A 24,886-nucleotide genomic window follows, 5' to 3' on the forward strand; every position below is an offset into this window, starting at 1 on the left:
ATCCAGACAACCCCTTCAAGCCTTGAATACAGTGAGGGAGGACTGAGAGGGCAGGAGGCACCTGGGAATGATTGGAGTTACAGTCATGCAAGAAATTGCCCTGAAAGGACAAAACCAACGAAAGAGAAGAGAAAAGGGCTGGAAATGGAGTCCTGAGGGACAGGGGCAATGAAGAATGAGCAGAGAGATAAGTCTTAGAAGAGAAATTCTAAGAAGGGGCCAGCCAAAAGGTAGGGAGAGAATCAGAAGAGAATGTTTCTGGGGGAATTCAAAGGATGTGATGATAGTTTCAGGAAGTGGTTAGTGGCTACAATCTGGAAGGAATTAAGACAGGTAAGTCTGCTGTAAGCTGAGCAGTGAAAGGGAAGACAGGAAAGTTTGGAGAGAGAGAGATGGAGGTGACAGTTTCAAAAGCAGCAGATGCCAAGATGAGAAAGGAAAGAATATGCTTTCCTTCCTAAGCAGAGGAGAAATTATTTCCCAGTGTTATAGATATGAATTTTTCTTATGCAAATTGGAAATTATGATCCCAGCACAGGATGTTGGCATTTTGAGCTTTCAGATTCCTAATCAGAAATGTGATGCAGTAAGTTGTTTTTAACTAAACAGAAACTGTAGGAGGTCTTATTTAGCTTTTGATTTTAGAATAAACTTTGCATAATCACTCTCACTCCAGAGTTGTTTTGACTTGAGGACATGGGGAGGCGAATGATTTGCAATATTTGAACCAATAAGAGAGAAAAAGAATGATATATGAGTTAAAATCAGATACAGAAATCAAGGATTGCCTTGGCCCTTGTCTGTGAGTAAATATGTTATGGTGATATTCAGAAGTTAAAAAGTTATCTTACGTCAAAAATATTTAATGAGAAACAACAGAAGGAGAAAAAAATTGGACCCTGCAACCCAAATGCATAGAATTTTCCAAAGAATTTTAGTTATTGCTCTCCACTGCCTCAGTGTACCCATGAATGTCCAATGATGTAGAAATTGAAAAATACTTCAATCTTGATTTTTCAAATTGTTAGTTCTGCACAGGTTTAGACACTGGCTTTCAGAGGTTTTTCCCCATTGGTACAGCACATTAGAATTCTACAGACGTCAACTTTTGTTTTCTGTTAATGTTCCCCCTGGAACCTTTTTTCAAGTGATAATATATGGAGTTTTATTAATTTATTCTAAAAGAAATAGTATATGAATTCCATACTTTTATGGTTTTTAAAAACATTACAGAGTCATAAAAAAATTTACAGGTACTTGATTCATAATCTTCCAATTGTCACAGCTTTTTGCCATGTAATTTCAGAATCTCTTATTGTACTAAATGCTCCTCATTTATACGTTTAACTGATTATTTAAGTAAGACTTGGTCATTGTACTTTTCTGCCCATTTCCAGGTCAGAAACATCTTTTACTGTCGAGATGAGGTAAATGAAGGTCAAAGAATGTTTAAGACACACTTTTTAAAAACCATTTTCACCATTTTTAAGTGTATAATTCAATGGCATTAAGGACATTCACAATGTTGTACAATCATCACTCGCATGGTCAGGGAAGAGGATGGATGTTCACATGGGGACAGAAAGCTCTAGAAGCTTCGGCACTGGAACAACGGAGAGAACTGAATCAACAACGCTGACTCATGAATGCCGTCTACAGTTTTGCAAAGGGCTAAGGTCGAGTTCAAACCACCACAGACCCCAATGGTAAGTCTCTCCAGCCGTTTTGGGCCGGGAAACACGAACACACCATTCTTGCCTCTTCCACACAAGCAGAGGACTCTGAGATTCCGGTCCAAGCGCCACACACCGAGGGCCCACGGCATGGGCAGTACCTTTTTACGATCACTTCCAACTCTCACCAGCTCGGCCGTCGTGAACGGGTTAACAACTGAACCTTCATGTTCTCGAAATGGACTAAAGGTCACATTTGATGTTTTCACCATTATTTCTCTAAAGTGGCTTCTACGGCACGTTCAGAAAAGCGAAAAGGTCATATTGCAAACGCTCCTTAGTCCTCACGAGAAAAGTCACTCATTTCTCACGATATGTACCGCCAAAAGATGTTGGGCATATCTGAGCGTCAGAGAAGACTAAAAGCAACCCTTGGAGCTAAAACCATCTGTATTTGGGAGTCCTGCCCAATCCGATCTTCCGCCTGGCCTCCGTGCCCGCGGGGAGAACTCACCAGGAGTTTCGCAGGGCTCTGTCTGTGGAACTCGAACCCGGGCGCGTCCCGCTTCCTGACCAGGTGAGGGATGGTGGAGTTTCGCAAAAAGGCGCTGAGCTCGGGGGTGTCCTCCGGGGACGCGGCGGGCTGCAGACACAAAGCAGGAGACATCACATCCAACTGCATTAACAGTTGTTACCTTTTCATTAGCCTCGAACGCCAGGCAATTTTTTTTCCCGCCCCCTCAGTGGAATATGAATCACGTGACAGTTCAGACGTGATTAATCGGCAGCCTATTCAACAGCAGAATGACCTGCACTGACAAGGAACGAGGCTTTCCGCTCTCCGGGGACGGGAACTCGTGAAGCATGGCGAATGCATTCCTAAGAAGTTTATCTTGTAAGGGGAAGATTTTAAGCAGAGGCCATTTCCCCTTAAGGACAGAAAACATAGAGGTGACTTGTCAGGTATGAGTCATAATTCTCTCCTTACTTTCCCCTCGTTATATAGTGGGGCTGGGCAAACTGAGGAACATTCTGTGTGGGGAAATGGATCCTGAGGTGGCAGAAAATTGAGGTGCCAGCCTCACTTGGGGAAACAGCCGGATGTGCCCAAACAACCCGACATCCACATGGCTCAGCCCCACGTTGCTGTGCCCATGAGAAGTTCTCCTTCAAAACAGAGCCGTGTCCTAATGAAAATGACTCTTCCAAAGCACACTACATGCCCACTGTGCTGGAATGGACCTCCTTTTCAGCCCTGAGTTTGTTTTGCAAGTGTTCTAGAACTTCACGATTTTATCTCAGGTTCCGTGCTGGGTCCATCGGATGGCTGAATAAATATTTTGAGAGTTCCGATAAATCACACAAAATTCTCCCATTAACATTCTCTATTTTAGACCCACTGAATATAGAAACTGATTTTGTTTTGCTCCTCACTGCCACACCAGAGAATTATGTCTTCCTTTTCACAGTCTCTCTTTATATTCAAGGGAGCAATCGTAGCAGCTCATCTCTGTGGAATGGAACAAAGAAATTCCTACATTGCAGATGTAGGAGGCACCACAAAAAGATGATATAATAGTGCTTGGTAGGTCATAAGGACCTGGAAAATTTGACAGGACAAATAGAAAGACAAAGTCCAGACCCCTGGGCAGGGCACGCACAGGTCTTACGAGCTGGCTGTGGCCTTTGCTTGTTTTTCTAGACTCATCTCTCACCGAGATCCCCCGTGTCCAGTTTCCTGGCGTGCGGAACTTCTCTCCCCTCCTGACTGCCCAGGCACGCACCTGGGCCTCTGTCTGCTGTCCTGCATGCCTGCCCTTGTGCCCACCTGTGCCCATCAGGCTGCACCGCAACCCCCTGCTAACTGTTCTGAGTTGCCCAGTGAGAAAACGTAAAATGCAAAGCATAGGGTCACGCAGAATCTCCCAGCATGCACCAGAAAACAGGGAGATGAAGAAGATTTGGGAAGGAAAACTAAAACAGGGAAATCAGATGTAAGAGGGCAGCCAGGAAAGCATGGCTTTGTAGAAACCTAAGGAAAGGAAAATTGCAAAACTAAGAATGTCGAATCCTGCAGGCGCGTAAAGAAGGATGAGGACCAAAATGGAGTGCATGGGGGTGAGGTGGCGCCTTGGATGGGCCAGCTCCACAGGTGCTGGGACATTCCAGGACCATGGCAGAGCCTGGCACTGTGAGGAGGAGGGTAAGCCCAAGAATTTGCTCACAGGTGCTCAATGATGGGGGATCTGATAGAAAAGCCTTTATAGCAGAAGATAAAAAGTGAGTCTAGAAAATTGAGAATTGTGAAAATCCCTAACCTCTCACATGGTTTCTATTATGTAACCTGTGTGCATGTGTGAGCATGCGTGTATGTGCAGTGTTTGCTTTCAGATGTGCAATTCCTTTTTATTTTCTTTGCAACTTGCTGACAGTTATGTCACAGGTCAACTTTGCAGTTAACCACAGAAAAGAGGTGCTGGAAATAACTAGGGAATGATTCTTTATTCCTAAATTACAGTCTATTATTATTAGTATTGTAGTAGCAGCAGTAATAGTAGTAGTAAAACAATATCCCCAAAAGAGGAACACTCAAACTTCCTATGTATTTTCATTGGCTATATCTTGTGTACAAATAGAGAACACATCCTATTAAGTGTATATCATTCACAAATATTTATAAGTGGTCTTGCAATAAAACACAGGGTTTACTCTGAGCCAGAAAATGAGCATGTCCCATGTCAGGGGTTGATAGAACATGTTCTTTTCTTTTTGTAACACTTTTACAAAAAGAGAGGAATGCCACTCTTAAACACCATGGTCAAAAAGTCTTCAACTGGCTTGTAAACCAGTTTTCTCAAATGGCATTCCAGAAATTATTTCAAAAAAAACAAAACAAAGCAAATGGAATTGAAGAAGTTATCCAAGAAATGTAAACAACAGTTAAAGCCCATTTTCTAGATGAACATTTGGAACCTCTTTTACAACTGCCCATGAACCCACAGGCCATGGTTTTCCTTTAGGGTTGGAGGATGCTGACCTCTTAGCACCCGCATTAGGCAGACACTCACTTCTGAGTATGGTTTGTTAAGTGCTATGAGAAGCTAGTGATAAACACTAAAGTATCTTCTTCAGAACAAATGAAAATGGCTTCTTTCTGCAATAAGGAAGATTTGTTGGGAAATATGTTTCTTTTTCCAGCTGCTACTCAGTATTTGACCCCAAAAAGAGTTTTCTATTTTCATAACTTTTCACGAAACTCTTCACTCTGGTCTAGGTTTAAATTTATGGATTAAAGGGATACTCTGTAACCAGAATGTGCAATACAGTTGGATGTAGCATTTGAAGAAAAGGACTGGATGAAATCAGATTAAGGGCACTGTGAATCCAAACAAAAGCAATGCATGCCATCATTTTCTTGTTTCTAATTTGTCTTTGGACTTCAGGTATTCCGAGCACACAGCAATGGTAGACTACACTCATGTATTTCTTCGTCTATAATTAAACCTAAGTGGAGACAAGCCTAGGGGGTCAGTCCACCATGTAATTTTCTTTAAGACATAAATGTCGAGAATTTGTAGGAAAAGAAAAACCCCACTTTTTTCTTTTGCCTCCTGAAAAGTTCATGCAAAGCGTAACCAAAAGAATCAACTCCCTTCCTTAGTGATGTTGAAGCTTTTCTCAGTCTTTAGATAGGGTGTTTCTATATTTTAAAATATACACACGGACCCGGAGACCATCTCAAAGAGAAGACAAGGCAAAAAGACATGGGCCCCAGAGTGTATATTCTGTCTTTGGTGGTCTGCAGGCACTGTTAAGAGTAGAAGGTGAATGAAACCCTCCATCTCAGAGAGCATTCCCGTAAGAGAGAAAACGCACAGGACCTCTGGGGGGGTCAGATCCAGGAGCAAGCTATACTTGCCCCTTGTGCAGCACAATTGCAGAGGAAGAATATTAAAATTGGGTACGGCTCTTCTGATCAGACCTTCTGAAATAATAAACAGCTAATTTTTTTTTTTCTGGAAGGAGAGTTTATAGTAGAAGCCCAAGCATTAAAGGAGCAAATAACAGACATCAAAGAATGCTTTAGCTGTGAAATAAATTATGGCTCCAATGTTTAAGGGCCTCGAAATGATTAAAAGAAGAAATCAGTAGCCAATGGTAAAGATATACTAAATACTCTTCTTCCTTTTGTGCTTTGATTTTTAAGGGGTATATGTGTGTGTATGAGAGAGAGCGAGCGAGAGAGAAAGAGAGAGGACTGAGAACTGTTGTTCTAGGAAGTAACAAGTGTGCCCACTTTCTGAATTAATGAAAACCAATAAAAGAAGGCAGTTATGAAGGAAGAAAGTACTCTTAAGGATAAGACAAAACTATGCAAATTTGCCAAGCCAAGCCACTGTCTGCAGGCTCACTGATTTTAAACGCAGGGCTATAATCCTCAACGAATGAACTGTTTCCGTGTTCCTGCACCCCATGTTTGTACTGTTGTACTATCTGGTTGTAATTTGGACTTCCTGTGGATTGGTCTTGTTCAGGAGACTAGATCTCAGTAGCAAGCTCCCACTTTCCGTGGCTCTAATGGCAGTTTTTATGAAAAGCCCTGGCTTTCTCTCATGTTATATTCTTTCTCATCTATAGACTCTTTCAGACCATTTTTAGCTCCAGATTCTTCCTTCTTGAACTCAGCCCCAGAATGGTGTATTGTGATCTTAACACAGGTTCTATTTCAGTATCTTATTTGTCCTCCTGTCCTAGGTACAGCCTCACATTCCATAGCATTTTTCCTTGGCATCTCCCACTTGGCTGTTTATTACAAAATCTTGCCAATTTAAAAAAAATCCTTTACTCTTTATGAAAACGTTGGTTCCTTAGCAGGGTTTAGTTTTTCAACCCCATCTTATCTAAAGATTGTAGCCGGTTTGCAGGATTCGCCAAACCCTAGGCTAGAGCCCACCAAAATAAGAAAACTGGTAGTTTGACACGATTATTTTACTGCCTTTAGTATAGTTGAGAAATACTTTACTCAACTCTAAAATTTTATTCCAACAAGGATCTGGAACAAATTAGGTTTAATGGATTGGTTTGGATGGTGCAGATGGTTGAATGCTTCAAAATGTTGTAGATGGTACAATGTGAAGAAATTGCCACACTGAAATCCTCTATCTCCCACCTAGATCATGAAGCCTGGAGAAACAACCTTTATGGACATCTGCTTATGCCTCGAGGTTTACAGAGGACAGAAATGAACTTGATGAAGTAGAAATTATCAGGAGAGGAACAGAGACCCCAAAAGGTAGCGACCTTTGCACTGAGAGGCAAAAGTGAGTGTGGGAGTAAGTGAGCCCCTGGTACTTCCGTGTCCCTGTGCTGACTTCAGGTGGGCCTTGGTGTCCTCAGATGGGAACACGAGAGGTTGTGGTATAAGGACAGTAAGATAATTGTTTCAAGCTCCTAATTTTCTTATTTTGGTGAGCTTTATCCTGGGGTTTGGAGAGTCCTCCAAACTCTCCAAAGCCTACAATCTTTAGATAAGATGAGGTTAAAAATCTAAACCCTCCTAAGGAGCCAACCTTTTCATAACGAGTAAAGGATTTTTTTAAATTGGCAAAATTTTGTAATAAACAGCCGAGTGTGAGATGCCAAGGAAAAATGCTACGGAATGTGAGGCTGGACCTAGAACAGGAAGACAAATAAGTTGCTTAAATGTAACCTATGTTAAGGACACAATATACTGGTGTCCCCTCTTCAAACTTCGGGAGACAAAGTGTGCCAGTTCCTATTGTGAAAACTGAACCTTGCTGAGAGGTCTTACTGGACGCTGAGACTTATGTGGGAAGACTCGGAGGCTTATGTTGTATTTGGAGCACCTATTCAATTTATAGACTGGTTGTATTTCAGAAGGTTTTAGGCTAGATGTTTGGCATTTAGAATGCATTTCTCTTTAGAAATGGTGTTTTAAATGTTGGTTCAGATCTCAAGCCAATCCACAAAAAAATCTACTTAATCCACAATATGGCTTTGATGTTGCAAAATTGTGTATCTGTAATAAAAATAATAATACCCAGGACTGTTGCCATATGAATAATTTAAAATATAGCAAAAAAAAAAATCAATGTGTTAAGTAGATTTTATCAAATGCTGATGTTTAGGTCCAAATAGATTTCATTAGAGGGGAATGAGAACGTATGTGGAAATTTTGTAGAGATTCTCAGGGGATATCTGAGAAATTTCAAAGGCTTTAGAGTTGGTGGCACTGGTTCCTTGGAATGGGTGGCCTAGAAAAATGTTTCTAAGGAAATCTTGGTGGTTTCCTTTTCACAAGCAAGTTTTCTTAGTGATCCTTAGGGATTGGGAAGAGGAAATGAAGGAAAGAGAGCTTTTCCAGTGGTAAGTGGGCAAACATGAGAACACATAAGGAAGGGAGAAGTTGACTATAAAAGTGTATTTGAACACGAAAGAGGGATTTTGCTAAAAGGAGATCAACTGAATGGTCGAAGAAGCTAACATAATGTGGGAACTGTGTAGATTCCTCTACTTCAGAAAGCTGTGATGGGGGCTCCCCTCTGACAGGTTCATGGTTGGCCTGGGACATTTTGGGGGCTAGTCCAGTAGGGGCTGAAGCATCCTCAGAAAAGTAGAAGGACTTGTAGACATGAACTGTTCACAGGTGCAGGTGTTTTAAGAGACACTTGGTACCTGTCATCTCCTTATAGAGACACTGTAGAATCAAACAGTAAGGAACTGGACCTTAGTTCACTCACTAGATAAGTAAGATTGAAAACTGGAATTTAATCTCTGCCTTTACAAATATATTTCTGCCTCCCTGTTCGTTTTACTAAACCTATCCTCTCTCTGCTTCTAAAAATAAAACTATCTATACTATAATTAAAAAAAAAAAAAAACAGCAACAAGATGTGATGCTAATTTGAATTGAAATTGATATTAAAATTACAAATTTCTCAGACCATTCTGTAGAAGACAGCATCGGATTAGAACTAATTTGTTTTTCACTGATTTCTAACTCATATTTAAGACAGAGAATACTGTTTATCTTTGCATTCTCTAAGAAGAAATATTAATAAATTGCCAAGTAAGTTAATAGCAACTTCACCAAGAAATTATTAACTATCTTAACAGGAAACTAACTTTCAAGTGTTCTCAATTGTTCATAGCCACGGAGATACAGTATACTTATTATTAATTTCTGAAATTTATTGATTGATTAAAAACTCTTTTAGACTCTGGGGCATGTATTCAAGGTAGGTAAAAGTACTGTGAAAATCTGAAAATAATAACATTTCAACTTTTTTATAAATTCAGAATTTCAAGAATTGTTATAATTAGTTATTTTAGGGAGCTATTACTTCATATTGTAATCAAATCTTATATTCTATGTCCACAGATTGAGAGTTTTAGAAAATAATCAAAATTAAACTGCTTTTTAAAAATCACTAGGCTCAGACAGATTTTCAGTCAAAGTCTATACTTCAAAAAGTAGCTGGGTAGCAGGGAATGCCAGGTGCTTAGTATATACTACTGCTGAGTTTGCACCCATCTGTCAACATTGAAGGCAAGTAATCTATTAGTGCTGTTCCAGTCACTGCAGATAATTGTTAAATTGCTACAAAGAAACAAATAACTCACAACCAACATGGGGCACATTAAACAAGTTACATAATGTATATAAACATACATAAATAGTGTCAGATATAAGCTAAATATTACGCTCAAAGAGAGTTAGAAGCCTTCTGGGTATTCGTGACCTCCAAGACTCTAAGACTGAAATATAGTATTAATATATGTTAAATATAGAGCAGGAAATGTGAATGTTTTAATTACTTAAACATTATATATGCACATTTGAAGATGTTATTTTATAATAAGCTACTGTCCCTGAAGACATTACAATCATCTCAAAGAAAAGCGGAGAGGAAATGAGAAAAGAATTCCAGGGAGGAAGTATTTTAAATAATTTTGTGTCATACATGTGGCCTTATTTATGATTTCCCCATAAAGAAGGAGGCTTGTTACCCCTTAAGTCTTTTACCATTGAACCCCCTTTTAGTCTTCCTGTCTGAATAGGAGGCGTGTTGGGTTGAAAAAGAAAGCCTTTCATCACGGGCGGTGACCCCGTGTCACAGGCTGGGAGTAGAGGCAGACCTACTGTGTCTCGGATGGCTGAGTCACAGTATTCCATGAAGCCTGTCCTTGCGCCATTTCTAACAGAGACACTGTGTCCTCGTAGCTACTAGGAGAATGTTCCTTCTTAAATGAAGCTCCCTTCTGAGGACAAGATCTGATCAACAAGGTTTTGTTTTTGTTTTCATACAAATGAGACATTTTCGAGGGCTTATGCTAATTCATTGATTTCCTTCCCAGAAAGAGCTTAAAGCCAAATTTGGACCTTAATCTGCATGGGATCAACTCTTTGGACACTTGAACGCCTTGTTAATGACAGCGCAGCCAGGAGACCAACATTATGGATGGGAGGTGGAGGTTTGAAGAGAGACAGACTCTCAGGTCCCATCTCAGACCCTGCATTTTACAGCCACCTGGGTGACTCAGATGCGGTTTGAGAAGCTCTGCTCTCGGCTTCTCTATAAGCTTCAGTAAAGAATGATCAGTTCCTGAACATTCCAGTCTGGGAGTTCTCAGGGCACCGAGATGGCCCTTGGCAAATTATCACATTTCACCACTTGCAATTGGCAATAGCTGGAAGAGCCTGTTTTGGCAAAGATCCTCCTGTCTTTTGGCAATAGACCAAAAAGGACATTAAAAATTACATTTTGTACCAGTTCTCCCAAACGTAACATGTCTATTTATGATTTCGTTTTGGTTGTGCTGCTATCAAATCATATATAAAAGGTGCCTATTGAAATGGACTAAATAAATGACAAGTCACCATGAGCAATCTAAAACTAAAAGAAATTTAAGTTTTCTTGGAGGGATATTTTAAATTAGGTTTGACATTTTAACTATAAAACTAGAAGAAAAGGTCTGACCAATGATCATTGAAGAAACTTATTACTATACTTACTTCGCTTAAAAAAAAAAACCAAAAAAACAAGTCACCATTTTTATTTTTTCCATCCCATAAAAAAATAAACAAAGATGCTGGTTAGACCAGACTCCTACCTTTATATCCTGTGGGTTGATATCAGGATTTGTTTGACAAAGCAGAGGTCCCAGAGTTTGAATATGAAAAATATAGAGAAGAAATTCGTCCCGGGCAGCGAATGGCCAGCCCACCTCCAGAATGGTGTCGCTGATGGCACTTGGTCCAATATTGTGTAGCTGCAAGCAAGTGGCATATTATACAATGGTGCAGCAAAAGGCAGGGAGATGAAATAAAACTCCATATACTCTTTACTCATTTAAAAAAGTAGGTATTATTGGTTTGAAGTCATCACTTTCTTCAAATGGAAAATGAGAAAGCATCTACTCGGCAAGAAGTGCTCTGAAAGCATGGTGTCCTGGCATTTAGAGAAGATTCCTCAATCTGTAAGCTCTAAGTATGGATTTCATCAGCAAAGACCATATGAACCATGTCTGATAACTGTGATGCTTACTTTGACTTTATATTAATTTAATCGTAGTGCTGGAAATGCAATGTCAATGTTACGCTTTCGAAACTTAGGGATTCTTTCTTTACATTGAAATCTGCCTCCTCTTTCCTGACTACTGACTTGTCAATTGCAACCATATGCAATGCACTCTCTTTCACCCTCTGGAAAAACGGCCATCCATCAAGTGACAAAGCTGGTGCCTGCTCACCACAGTTCGCTCCGCATGTGCGTTTCAAAGCTGAGCTCCGTCTGTTTCAATCAGCAAATCTCAAGGGAGGAAAGGCCGCATCTCATAAAGAGATGAACATTTTTTAACACACGAAGCCTGTTCTTGGAGAACGCAAGATTGTTGTGTTCCCAAAACACTAAGTACGTTTAAAATTACCATGGCTTTAAAAAATTAACTTCAAAGTTAGCAGGGATCTTCTTTTTCTTTTTTCTCACAGTTCTGACAATTACAATGATTTAAAAAACTATGCACAATTGTGTTTGTTTATTAGGTGGCCTATTTAATTCACATTATCCAAGAAGCACGGCATCCGTTGATACAGTACAGTTTGAGACGTGAGATTAGCATGCAAGAAACATTGGATGATTGCTTTTAGCACTGCTAGTAATTATTCTAAACTTTTAGGATCCATTTATGCTAAGATTAGAAGCAGGGCTGCGCTAAGAATGATCGATTCTGAATATGTTTCCAAACTTTAAAGTTTCACCACTCTTACATGGAAACCAGTACACACAGCTTTAATAAATTATTTGACAGCCTTTCCCCCCCAACCCCAGTGAGGTTCTTAATGCAAATGGCCATGGAGACTGTATTATCCTTTTGCTATCAAAAGATCTTAAGGCAAGGCTTTGATCCACTTTGGACCAGGCTTCTGAATCTGCGCCACAGGTTGGGCAGATGAGGGAGGATTTCACAATGACACTGCCCAGAAGTTGAGGCTTCTCCCCCACATATGCAAACAGCTCATCGGTGTTGAAAAGGCTTTATTATTAATCTCAGAGGTTGTTATTTACGTCCCTTGTAGGTTCAGATGAAAGTCATGGTCAGAATTACCCGATCGGTGGCATGAGTGTCACAAGGAAAGGACAGAAAGCATTAATTAAGAAGTAACCTGGACTAGAAAATGCCTTAGACATTGTTTTACCAACATTCCATTCTCGTTCCCTTGAAAATGAATAGGAATAACTACTTTCTACTGATAGCCTTGACTTTATCAAAAAACAAAACAAAACAAACACCTGACCAACTCCTAAATTAACCCTTTACTATATGTTGGTTTCTAACCATAAAAAAATTTAAAGGTTTCATGTGACATGTCAACAAATCTTTTCCTTATTCCCAATTCAACACTTGAAATGGGAAAAGAGCATCAGGTTCTTTTCATAGTTTTGGAAGACATTTTACTAATCAATGGACTATTTTAAATCTCAGAATAAGTTATTCATTTCCAATTTGGGTTATCTGAATGAAAAATAAAATTATTCTTATCTATCTACCACCCACCCATCTCATATATGTGCATTTTTTTCAGTATAACTGAATAATTCATCATATTTTCTTTCTAGTACCTTCTAGCTGGTGAACTTCAGTTTAGGAGATGTGTGGGTTTCAAGGATATCTGAAAATGTGGGAAAAAATGGAAGTATAGAAAGCTAGCCCTTTTTATGCTTAGGCTATTCAAATATTAAAAAGAGGAAGTAAAGAACATTAAAAAAAATAATAGTAACAAGATACAATGTTTCTCATCATGTAATGACTCTCAACACTGAGAAGCACGTGAGCGTATCTGGGGTTACTCAACAGGACACGTGCCGCCAACCCCCTCCCCAATATGACTGCAGAACAAGCACGAATCCAGGCAGCACCGAAAGCTCAGACCTTGGATTGGTGTCTTTTAAAATGCTATGCAGCGTTTATTAACACAGAGCTTAAGAATAAACCCCTAACGACAACTGCAACATAGACAACGACTACCTCATAGATATGTTCCACCAACGGTCCGACTTCCTCCTCCCTGCGGGGCTCCTCTTCCGGTTCCCAGTTATGAATGGGCAGAACCACCTGAGGTGGGTGCGACACTCTGAAACAGGGAACGCCGTGTTAGTCACCGAGGAAGGCCCAAGTGAAGAACGTTTCACTAGTGGGCAGTCCACCGACAGCACAAGGAAAAAGCAGCTCTCAATTTATTGGAGTGGATACTGCCTGCTTGGAAAAAATATTGAAAGTGACATCCAGCTATGTGACTAAAGTGATAGTGAAAGACCTGAAATATCTACTTTAGGCCCTTAATTACTGATCTCTAGCCCGGAGATTATTTTACAGCATCTCATCTCCTGGGCACCAGGGAAAAGAGTGGAGAGCGTTCCTGAGTTAAGACGAATAATTGAACATATACGTGTATAAATATATACATCTATTTATCTAGTCTGTGTAAATGTAAGAGTGTGTGGTGTGCGGTGTGTGTGTGTGTGCACGCGTGTACAGGTTATATTATCCCTGCTTTAAGCCATATCAAGAAATGGGACTCCTTTTTTTTTTGTGGATAAAACTTTAGGATTCTGTATTATGCTAAATGTCCAATCATGAAGAAATATACTTTCTGGTTAAAGACTTCAGCATGGAAAAGTGGCCATTGTATACTCCTCCTTCCCAGATTTCTTCAGCTTAGCATTGATGTAGTCATATCTTTCACAAGGCCAGGCCCAGAGCCAAAACAAAACAAATGCGACTGAGTTCTAGAGTTTTCTTATAGATAACTCAAGGGTGAGATAGAAACAGAGTTAAATGGTATAATCATGTAAGCAGGATATTAACTTGATAAACAATTACTTTTTCCTACAATTGACACCTAGAAAGTGAACACTGGATGAATGAAATACGGTACATGGCATTATTCATGTTAAAAGCTGATTACAAATCAAATTGTTATTTTTATGAAATCTTAAAAAGGGTAATTCTCAAAAAACCCCACATTGTTTTCTAACAGTTTCTTGGTAAAAGGTATCTTTAAAAGAATTCCTACACCTATTCAGCTAAAAGATACTTCAACAGAAACTATCCCTTTTGGCAATCAGATGTCTTAAGTGCCCTTTTAAAGGTATCCAATAATTAACACAACGTCTAGTAACTTCAAATGTTATCTTTTTTCTCCTCATCTAGGTAAATCTCTTTCTATATAGCAGAAAGCAAAATTTATTGGGTTAAATTCTAACTCTAGGGCAAGTAATTTAATTTATGTATGTCTCTATTCCCTCATCTGGAAAATTATGATAAACCCTTTGGGTTGTATACCACAAAGGATTGGTAAACGTCTCAAATGCTTTGGGTCAAAGTTAATTTGACTGAACTGTTTTCTAGGGGTAAGTACATTTTTTGAAACGAACAACCCACAGAAATGTTACTAAAGTGTAAAGCTCTTTTCATATGACCTTGATGTGTGCAACTGTTAAAGAAAATGTGCAGGGTACAACTTTGCTGGGCTGATACCTCAAAAATTTCCACCTTTATATTGGTTTGTCATCATGCTGTGGTCCCTTTTCCTACTTGATTTGACTAAATCATGTTAGATCCAACATAGGGGAGGGTGTGGTAAGGAGAGGAGCACAGGACATACATGACAGGTTGTTTGTATCAGAGGGAAGCCCAGAGAGCTTGGGCTTCCATTCCATGGGGTTTTGACAGCATCACCACCCAAAGCTCCATTCATTCTCAGCTTGGCAACAGAGAGTTGAGTCCATGCTCAGTATCCATTGTCCATTGTGAGGCTCTAGGGAAACTTTTTTTTTTTTTTCTTAGTGCAGAGAACAAATGTAGAACAGAAACTGAACACATTTTCTCTGAAAAATTTTGCTCTTATGGTCATTCATCGTATAGGACTGGTCATAAAACCTCTAGGACCATAAAATCATAAATCTTTAGACTTTGACAGGTGCTGTGGAGACAAGGTGGTCAAAATCCCTCATAATATACATGAAAGAAAACTGATGCACAGAGAAGAGTGGGTTAGTTGCAGGTGAGAAGTTTGCTCCAGCTCAGACATCCGAAGTACCACCTACTCTATTTCCGATATATAACAGACCATAAGGGGCCCTAAGCTGCAGTGGTATTTAGTGAACACAAACTTCCTGGTGCAGTTCTGTAACAAAATCAAATAGAAATCCACGCAGAAATATATCATCTATCACAGGCCACGGCAAAGTCATTCAAAAAGTGTGGCTCACAAAACTCAGTTATTTGTCCACCGAAGACTGACTTAGATCTGGGGAAACCATGGCAAAGAATGGCTCTCTGATCCCAACTAAATCAGTGAAACACTGTTCACTGTTTTCAAAGTGAACGTTTTAGAAAGAAGGAAGAAAGCAAGCAAGAAAGAATATAATCAACTAATTTGCCTTGGATGAAGAGCCAATGCAGTAACAACCTTACTGAATAGCCTTCCAGCCTGTGACGAAGGGTAGAGCATTCTTCCACTGAGAGCCTAAGCAGATTGGGGTACTGTCAATGGTAACCGTGAACACTAGGAAGGGATTTTGGGGAAAGCAAGGAATTAGGTTTTTTTAAAATTAAATTTTATTCTGAGATATAGATTGACATGTGGTTGTAAGAAATAATATAGAGAGATTCCAGATACCATTTAGCAGTTCCCCCAATGGCAACATCTTGCAAAGCCAAAATGTGATACTGTATATCACAGTCAGAATATATACATTGATATGGTTGAGAACATTCCTATCACCACAAAGATCCCCTTTTAAACAGCTACACCCACTTCCTTCTGCCCTACCCCCTCCTAATCTCTTGGCGACCACTAATCTGTTCTCCATTTCTATAATTCTGTCATTTCAAGAATGTTACATAAATGGAATCATACAGTATGTAATCTTTTCGGATTGGCTTTTTTCACTCTGCATAATTCTCTGAAGATCCATCCAGGTTGTTCTGTCTATCCATAGTTCATTCCTTTCTGTTGTTGAGTAATATTCTATGGCATGAGTATACATTGGTTAGCCATTCAACCATCAAGGGCACTTGGGTTGTTTGCAGTTTTGGACTATTACAAATAAAGGTGCTATAAACATTTGTGTATTGGTTTTTATGTAAACATTAAGTTTTCATTTTCCTTGAATAAAGGTTTATTCTGGAATAAAAGAATTAGGTTTTCAATGTTACCAGGAAGTTCAAATATAAGGATTTGGTAGTATGGTGTGAACCCTATTTTCATAACCTTGTTATCAAACCCTATTAATCCCAAGCAGCAAAGTCTACCATTTATTGTATGGAAGAATGTTGGCTCTATCTGCTTTGGATAGTAGTCTATGTTTGGTTATTGATGTTGTAGTCTCTCTTAATACAAACTTATCCAATCCCGATTATTTTACAAAGCCTGCAATTTTATTACTTTTTGTGAGCTCAATATATGTGGTACTGTTTGTTTCCTGTGGCCAAATTTACTTTTTACAGACCTATTTAAATTGATCCTTTGTACCAATAAATGGCATGTAAATCTGCTAAAAGATGTTATCTAGCTTTGAAACAAATGGAACAATTCTCAGTATTTTTCCCCACTCAGAAAAATCTGTTTTAGTTTATTTCTTAAATTAAAAAAGAGCAATAAAGTTTTAAAAAACAGTTTAAGATAGTGTGTGATAAAAAACATTGGCATAAACACCACTGGCAAAGAAGAAAATTAGATTTTTCTGAAGACTGAACATGAAATGTTTTCAACACAGTAGCTGTTTGTTCCTTGGAGAATTAAACATTGGAACGAATATTTCTGCTGTATATTTGGAGGAAAGAGTTTTACTATGTAAAATGGCTAAAAAGAACCTCAACACTGTATTTGCAGGATAAACTGTGGTGGGTTGTTGGACAATAGTCCAGCAGCTGAAATATTTGCACCCACATGAGAAATCCAATTTTAATTACTTGTTTTGATTATTGGCAAAAATGAAATTTCCTTCTTTTTTACTGTAAGTGATGGCGGAAATACATTTGAAAATATTAATCTTATAAAATGTATATGTGAGAATAAAGACAGTTACATTAACCCCTTAACTGCCCTGGATTTAGTTATGTCTTAACAAATAAAAACATTCCCAGTTTTCAATTTATTTTGGAATTAAGAAACAGTTTCAACTTATGTTTGGTTGCCAAAACTAAGATACACTAAGCTTAAACAAGGAGACAAAAGTTTATACATGCTAGCTGTAAATTTTAAAAAGATATAAAATAAGATAGTAAGAAATAATGCTTATGCTTGCTTCTCTGATTTTTTCAAATATTGTTTTTCTCATTGAGAGAGATAGGAGAATGAAATTAGAAATCAACAAAAACAAAACATCTAGATCAGTTCCAAATGTCTGTAAATCAAACAAGTCACTTCCCATGAGTTAATTCGTGACTTAAGAAAGAAATCACAAAGGAAATTAGGAAATATTTTGAGCTGAGTTATAATGAAAACCCAGCATATCAACATTTTGGTATGCTGCTAAAAAAAAAAAAAAGATTCTTAGAGGAAAATTACAGCACTAAATATTTGTGTAGGAAAAGAAGTCTCCAGTCAACAATAGAATTTCTACATAGCGAAGTAGAAAAAGAAGAGAAAATCAAACCCAAAGTCAGCAGAAGGAGGGAAATAACAACAAGAAGAAAAAACAAAACTTAATGAAACCAAAAATGGGTTCTTTGAAAAGATTGCTAAACTCTAGATAGACTGATCAGAAAAAAAAAAAAAAAGAAAGAAAAAAGGAGAAGATGCAAATTGTCAATATTAAGAAGGATGGAGGGGGGCGTCACTAGACGTTTTACAGACATTGAAAGAAAAATGATAGAATATTCTGAACAACTTTATGGCAATACATGTAACAACTTAGATGAAATAGACAAATTCCTTGAACAACAAACTACCAAAGCCCATTCAAGTAGAAATAGAGAATATGACTAGCCTTATAGCTAAGAATGAAGTTGAATTGCTAAAAATCTTCCTACAAAACAAAAACAACAAAAAAAATCCCTCTAAATTCAGCTGGCTTCACTGGTGAATTTTACCAAATATTTAAAGCATAAATAATACCACTTCTATACAAACTCTTCTAGAAAATAAAGCAGATAAAGGGATACTTCTAACTCATTTTATGGGGCTAGCATTCCACTGGTAGCCAAACCAGAAAAAGATATTGTCAGAAAAGAAAACTATAGATCAATACTTCTCATGAACATAGATGTAAAAGTCACTAACAAAATTTTAGCAACTTAAATCCCAGAATATATAAAAAGGGTAATCATCATGACTAAATGTGTTCCTTCTCCAGAATGCAAGTTTGGTTGAAAATTCAAAACCAAAAATTAATCAATTTACCACTTTAATGGACAAACAAAGGGAGAACCATTTAATTATCTTCATAGGCACAGAAAAAGCATTCGACAAAATTTAGCACATATTCGTGTTAGAAATTGTCAAGAAAACTAGAAATAAAGGGAACATCCTCAACTTGATAAAGGGCATTTACAAACGCCTTGCATCAGACATAAAACTTAACAGTAAAAGACTGAATGGTTTTGAAAGATTGAGAAGAAGGCAAGGATGTCTCCTTTTACCAGTTCTGTTCAGTCTTGCACTGGTGGGGAAGAAAATGAAATGAAAGGCATAACTATGCAACAAATAATTTAACCTTGCTCAACAAGAGATCTGTCTGGCCTTTGACCTCAGCTTCTGGGGAGTAATTTCTAAGCTCAGTGTAACTAATGATTAAGCAAATGAAAATTAAAAACTCAGTAAGATACACTACAGTTTTAATAGAATGACAAAATACAAACATAAGGCACATACTGGCAAGGATGTGGTGCAACTGGACTCTGACACATTGCTGGTGGGAATGCAAAATGGAAATGGTATGGCCTTTCTGGAAAACAGTTTGATAGTTTCTTATAAACATACACTTAGCCTACAACTCAGTTACTCCATTTGTGAAAACAAATGTCCCAACAAAGACCTGTATGTGAATGTTTATAGTAGATTTATTTGCAATAGCCTAAACTGGAAACAACTCAAATGCTCACCGATGGTCCATGGAAGAATAATTCATTGGACATCCATATAATGGGATACTTCTCTGCAATAAGAAGACGCAGACTGCAGATACATGTAAGCACACAGATGTTTCTCAAATGCATTACGCTAAGTGGAAGAAGCCAAACTAATTCTCAATGACTTATATGACATTATATGACATTTTGGGAAAGGCAAAACTATAGTGATGAAAAATCGGCCAAGGTCTGGGGGTGGGGAAAGGGTTGACTCCAAAGGACCCCAAAAGAACAACGTGGGGTGAACATACTGTTCTATATCAAATGTTCTCATACTCTTCAAACTGGACACCTAGAAAGGGTGAATTTTACTTTATGTAATTTATGTGTCAATAAACCTGACTTTTCAAAAAGCCCACAAATCCCATAAACTGTGAAAAGATATTTGCAATCTGTGTAACTGATACAGGATTAGTGTCTACACTCTGGAATAGAAAAGAATTTCTATATACTAATAAGAAAAAGTCAACTGCTTCGGTAGAAATATGTGCCAAAAAATGAACAAGAATTTCCCTGCATAGGAAGAATAAAGAGTCAACAAACATATTAAAAAATGCTGCTCGATCTCCTTTAGGAATTCGGGAACTGCAAATTAAACCTTCTACAAGATACTATTAATATTTCTTATCCATCAGGCAGGCTCAAAATTAAAAACCAGATCATTTTGAGAGTTAGTTGATAATGTAGAGCAGTGGAAACTTTTGTCCACTTCTCATGGGATTGTAATTTGGTATAACTGTTTTGAAAAAAAGTTTGGTATTATTTAGTAAAGTTAAATAGTATATGCTCTCTGATCCCAAATTTCCATTTCTAAGCATATGACCTGTTGTCATTCTTCTACATGTGCGCTAGAAGATATGTACAAAATAGTTTGTGAAAAGGAAAAAACAAAAACTCAAATTTTCATCGATAGTAGAATGGATAAATAAATTATGCTATATTTTTACAATGTAATACTCTTATGCAGTAGAAGTGAATGAACTACTGGCACATGCACTAAAATGAGTGGATCTCAGAAAAATTTGTATGAGTGAAAAAAATTTTTACAGATGCTTACATAAAATAAGATTTTATACAGATAGGTTTCAAAAAACTCAGGCAGGATTTCAAAAAATCCCAGGCAGGATAGCATGCTTATTTTTGAGCATGAGTTCTAAAGATAGGTTGCCTGTATTTACATTCTTGCTTCCAATTTTCTAGTGCAACCTTCATCTCCTTGTGCCACAATTCCCTCACTTGCACAATGAGGATACTGGTACGTATTAGGGAGTAGCATCTAGAAAGCATCAGAAAATGTTTGGCATTATGATTATTCTCTAATCCACTAGGGGGCGGCTCAGCGGCACCAAGACAGCAGTGGCAGGTCCCCTGGTGACGCTCACTCTGCGTTTGGAAATCCCAGTTGTTATCCTGGAGGAATGTGAACCACTCAGGACCCATGGAAAAGGAAGGGATCCAGGATTCTGGAATCCCAGTGACAATTTGGTCCAAAATACCAGTTGACATTTTTAGCCAAGTTCTTGATTGTTCTGAAGAAAATGGAATCGTAAGAGCAAATCAATGAAGTCCATCCTTGTACAAGATAAGAATAACACGCAGTCCATGTCTGATTTCCTTTTTCCCCCAGGCACGAATTTTCCAGCTGGGAGTCATTCTAAGCTTCTTCCATGAACCCTTCCCTCCTGTCTGTCATTCAATTTCTTATTGGCACCTTCCTCAACGAATAGGACCAGAGGAGAAAGACATCAAGTGTAGATCCCATAGATTCAATCATCCCTCTCATCTAAGAGTTGGCCATTTAATAAACACAAGATGTGGTGAGGCTAAATTATTATGCTAAAATAATTATTAGAGAAGTGATATTTTTTAGGCAATCACATGTTTATCTGTTTTATCTGGCTTCTTATCAACTGGTCTTTATAGTTTGATTACCTTGTCAATTTGGGGAATAAAGTGATCTCTTGTTTTGGTATCCTTAGAGTTAATTATTATTCAGGCTTTATTCTACTTTCCAATGGAAGACTAATGATGAGAAGAAAAGAATAAAAATTGGTAACCAAAGTGAACTGTGATCTCTAATGCATTAGGAAAATTCCTTGTAGTTTTCATTAGTATTTTATCATAACTCTTCACATATAGAAAGCTAGTATTACACTACTACAATGCCTTGTTTACTATTATACTTACCCTCTTATTTCCACTTGTGCTATAGCAGTGATGTTGATTTGCAAACTCACAAAATTGCTGTCTGGATTGTCCTTGTTGGAACTAAAACACAGCAACAAATGATTTAAATATATTTTCTCCCATGTGTTACCACAATACACGATCATGAAATACATTCTGTATATCACAAGAGGAACACACATTACTAACCTGATCATTCAGAAAACAAGAATATTCATTCTACAAAATCATAACCATTTGTATAGGGAAATGCTAAGATCCTTCATGATCAACAGCAATGTAACAACTTTCCATGAGAGGACACTTTATCTGGAAATACAACAGATATCTAGAGAACCTAAAACTTTTTTTTGTTTCAATGGCTAAACCACAGAGGCATCAAACTGAGTTCATTTTCCAGGCCTTGGACAAATTCCTTAACATCTCTGTGTATCCTGTTCATTGCCCATCAAATAGGAAACGACAGCACAGTCAACTCTTGATTCTCCATGCTAATAAAGAGGAGAACTGGCAAGAATAATCCAGAATGGCCCATAATAGAAACAGCATTTGCATTTGGCTCTGGAATGCATCATACCATACATTGTTTTGGCAGCAATTTTATCTTCCTTATGGTTTATTTCTTAAGTTAATATTAAAATAAGTGTACATTCACTGCAAACTCACTGGCTGACTAGGGCAAGGAGAGGTGAGTGAATTAAAAGCATGGCCAATGGCTAAAAGCAAGACCTAAGGAAGCTGGGCAATTCAGAGGCAATCAGGAGATGACATGGAAGTTTTGGAAATGCATCAGGAGTCTCAAGATAGAAGGTGTGCATCTAATAATACTTCTTTGAACAGTGGCAAAATTATTTTTTAAGTCTGGTGGTTGTTTTTCCTCTCAAGCAAATATAATTAGATACGGAACTTAACTTCTAAAAAATGCACGTGTTGAGTAGTTCGTGCTATAAGGAAAATTAACATGCCTCACAAGAGGCTCAACCAGTAACTGAGCTTTGGAGGCAGCTGCCATCTGCATTATTGTCCTATTGTGCTTCCATCGAAGTCACCAAAAGCATTAGGCAGCTTTTAGAAAACTGAGATATGGTCACATCACCAATAGCAGGTCATGTTTATATTCAGGTCTCATTAAGAAAAGACAACCTCCTTTTTTTTCATCATCAAATTGGTCAGAACCTGCCAATTACCACCATCACATTGTTAGAGCTTGGGATATCATCACTAAGCTTCTGACTGAGCCTAGAAGGACTTGTTCACCAAAGTTTGAACCTCGATGTCCAGGCCATTTTATTATCAAATCTGGAGAGTGCTGGTAAACCAAAAAGTTATTTTTTTATTTGGTTTTTTTTAAAGGCAGGATTCTGAATTCTAACCACTAAGAAGTGATGAAGTAATTTTACTTATTGAGAGTTTATGGTTCCAAATATATTACAGGTAACTCTTTAATTCATAAATTTAAATATAAAAATCATTCTACAGATTAACCAAATTTTGTTCTATTTCACAACTGCTTTGCAGCAATGGCAATTAGAATTATGAAACACCAAAGTGTCATTTCAATTATTGCATGATTCTACTGTGTTTTGTTTCCAAGTAGCTTAAATAGCACAATTTTCATTTCACACAATACCCTGACTATGTAAATAGATGTCAAACATTGAGATCATCTTTGAACATAAGTCTAATAGGAGACTTCTGGAGGCTGTTTTGAAATACAGCAAGAACAATGGCAGATTTGGAGTCCAGACCTTCTGTCTGGCTAATCAAAATCATTTTCTGTCACCCAGATTTCCATGACACTTGCTACTGCATACTAGTGGGGCCAAAAAAAAAAAAAAAAAAAAAAATCTCCTGGTAAGAAAGGAACCAGGCTTGCTATATAACTTAAATGCTTCCTTGACCTCTTTCCTGGAAGGAAACCTCCTTCACTGATAGCACTGCTACATCCAAACAAGCAATACATCACTGCTGTGGATGCTGAGCTATTTATACCATCGGTGCTCGTTCTACGCAAAGAACAATGAATTTCCTCTATACAACTACACCCTATGTTATACACCAAGGATAAACATGTTTTTCACTTCATTCCTCCGACGCTATTTTCTTTTTCCTTTCGATTTCCTATTTCCTATTTTTGAACATTCCCTTTATGTTTTCTGTGGTCTTTGCAACATCAGTAAAGATAACACAGTGCTTATTTCACTGTTACTAAGGAAGCAACTTCAAGGATGTTGGCGAAGATGTGTTTGCACGTGGGAATTGCAATCGGACACCCGCTCTACACCGGGAGGAAAATGTTTATGTCATACAGAGTGAGGGCATGGAGAGACCATTTAATGCAAATATTTGGTCACAGGAAATATTTTAAGTTTACTAACTTACAAAGCCCATTTCTCTTTTGGCTTTTGTTTGTGGAAACAGGCATTTAATGTAAATAAATGCTTATTTACATCCTTGGGGTCTGTCAGCAAAGCATGCAGATAAACGCTGACCTCTCAAACACCCTAGTATTTGCATTGTACTCAAATACTGTATTCTCAAACACTTTTATCTCTATAATGTGTGTTTGAGAAATTTGATGCTTTACATACTCATTCATTTTTGAAAATTAGGAGACTCCAAGATGGCAAATGCAAAATCTTTGCAGAGATTTTGTTCTCAGGTAGTGGCTGACACCCAGCTGAGGGTGTGGCGGGTTGGGTTAGGGGAGGGCGGGAGGGCACATGCCTTGGAACAAGCAAAAGCAGAGGTGAAGCTGGTAGGAGGTTGCCCAGGACGAAATTTTACTATCTCATAACTTAGCCTGCATAATGGAATCTCTTTTTCAAAACCCAAAATATTGAAACAACCAAAAATAACTGAGAAAAACAAAGAAGAAACGGGCTGTGAAAATTTGGGTTCTAATTTCAGAAGAGCTTTTAAGGGGAAGGACCATGACAAATGACATCATTTCATTCTGGATCGTAATGTCATCATCGGGCGCTGTCAAGACTGTAGGCATTTAAAGGTCTAACCTTCTGATTTGGAGATTGAAGTTAATGCTCATATTTGTTTTCTCAAGACGTGGAACTGCAAAGCGGAGGCCCAGAGAATACTAAAAATAAAAAAAATAAAAATCACACAAAATACAAAGTTAACACATGGGAGGGACCTTTGACACAGCATAAAAATCTTTTCTAAGTCATCTCTGCAAAACCCCACCCTGGGTCGCTGTGATTGTCCTTTTTTTCTGCTTCTGCCCCGGGTGGCTGAGAGCCAAGAGGAAGTCACGCAAGGACATTGCGGGGCCCAGAAGGTTCAGGTTACTATACATTTTGGTTCTCTCTCTCCATTTATTATTGCACCAACTCTTCTCTGGCTCTCTT

At 38.1% G+C, this 24,886-nt stretch overlaps 1 protein-coding gene across 2 annotated transcripts in view; it reads right to left on the reverse strand.

Moving 5' to 3' along the window:
* The window catches only part of ITGA8 (integrin subunit alpha 8), a 149,317-nt gene that overhangs the window by 20,311 nt on the left and 104,120 nt on the right, over positions 1–24,886 (reverse strand). For both annotated transcript variants that reach the window (XM_069458896.1, XM_069458895.1), the window contains 5 exons: positions 24,536–24,615; positions 21,522–21,602; positions 13,224–13,329; positions 10,809–10,967; positions 2,188–2,316 (listed from right to left, as the gene is read on the reverse strand). In XM_069458896.1, the coding sequence (XP_069314997.1) occupies positions 2,188–2,316; positions 10,809–10,967; positions 13,224–13,329; positions 21,522–21,602; positions 24,536–24,615 (555 nt within the window). The remainder of the gene's footprint in view (positions 1–2,187; positions 2,317–10,808; positions 10,968–13,223; positions 13,330–21,521; positions 21,603–24,535; positions 24,616–24,886) is intronic.

Source organism: Eulemur rufifrons, chromosome 25 (genome assembly GCF_041146395.1).
Source record: "Eulemur rufifrons isolate Redbay chromosome 25, OSU_ERuf_1, whole genome shotgun sequence".
NCBI classification, from domain to species: Eukaryota; Metazoa; Chordata; class Mammalia; order Primates; family Lemuridae; genus Eulemur; species Eulemur rufifrons.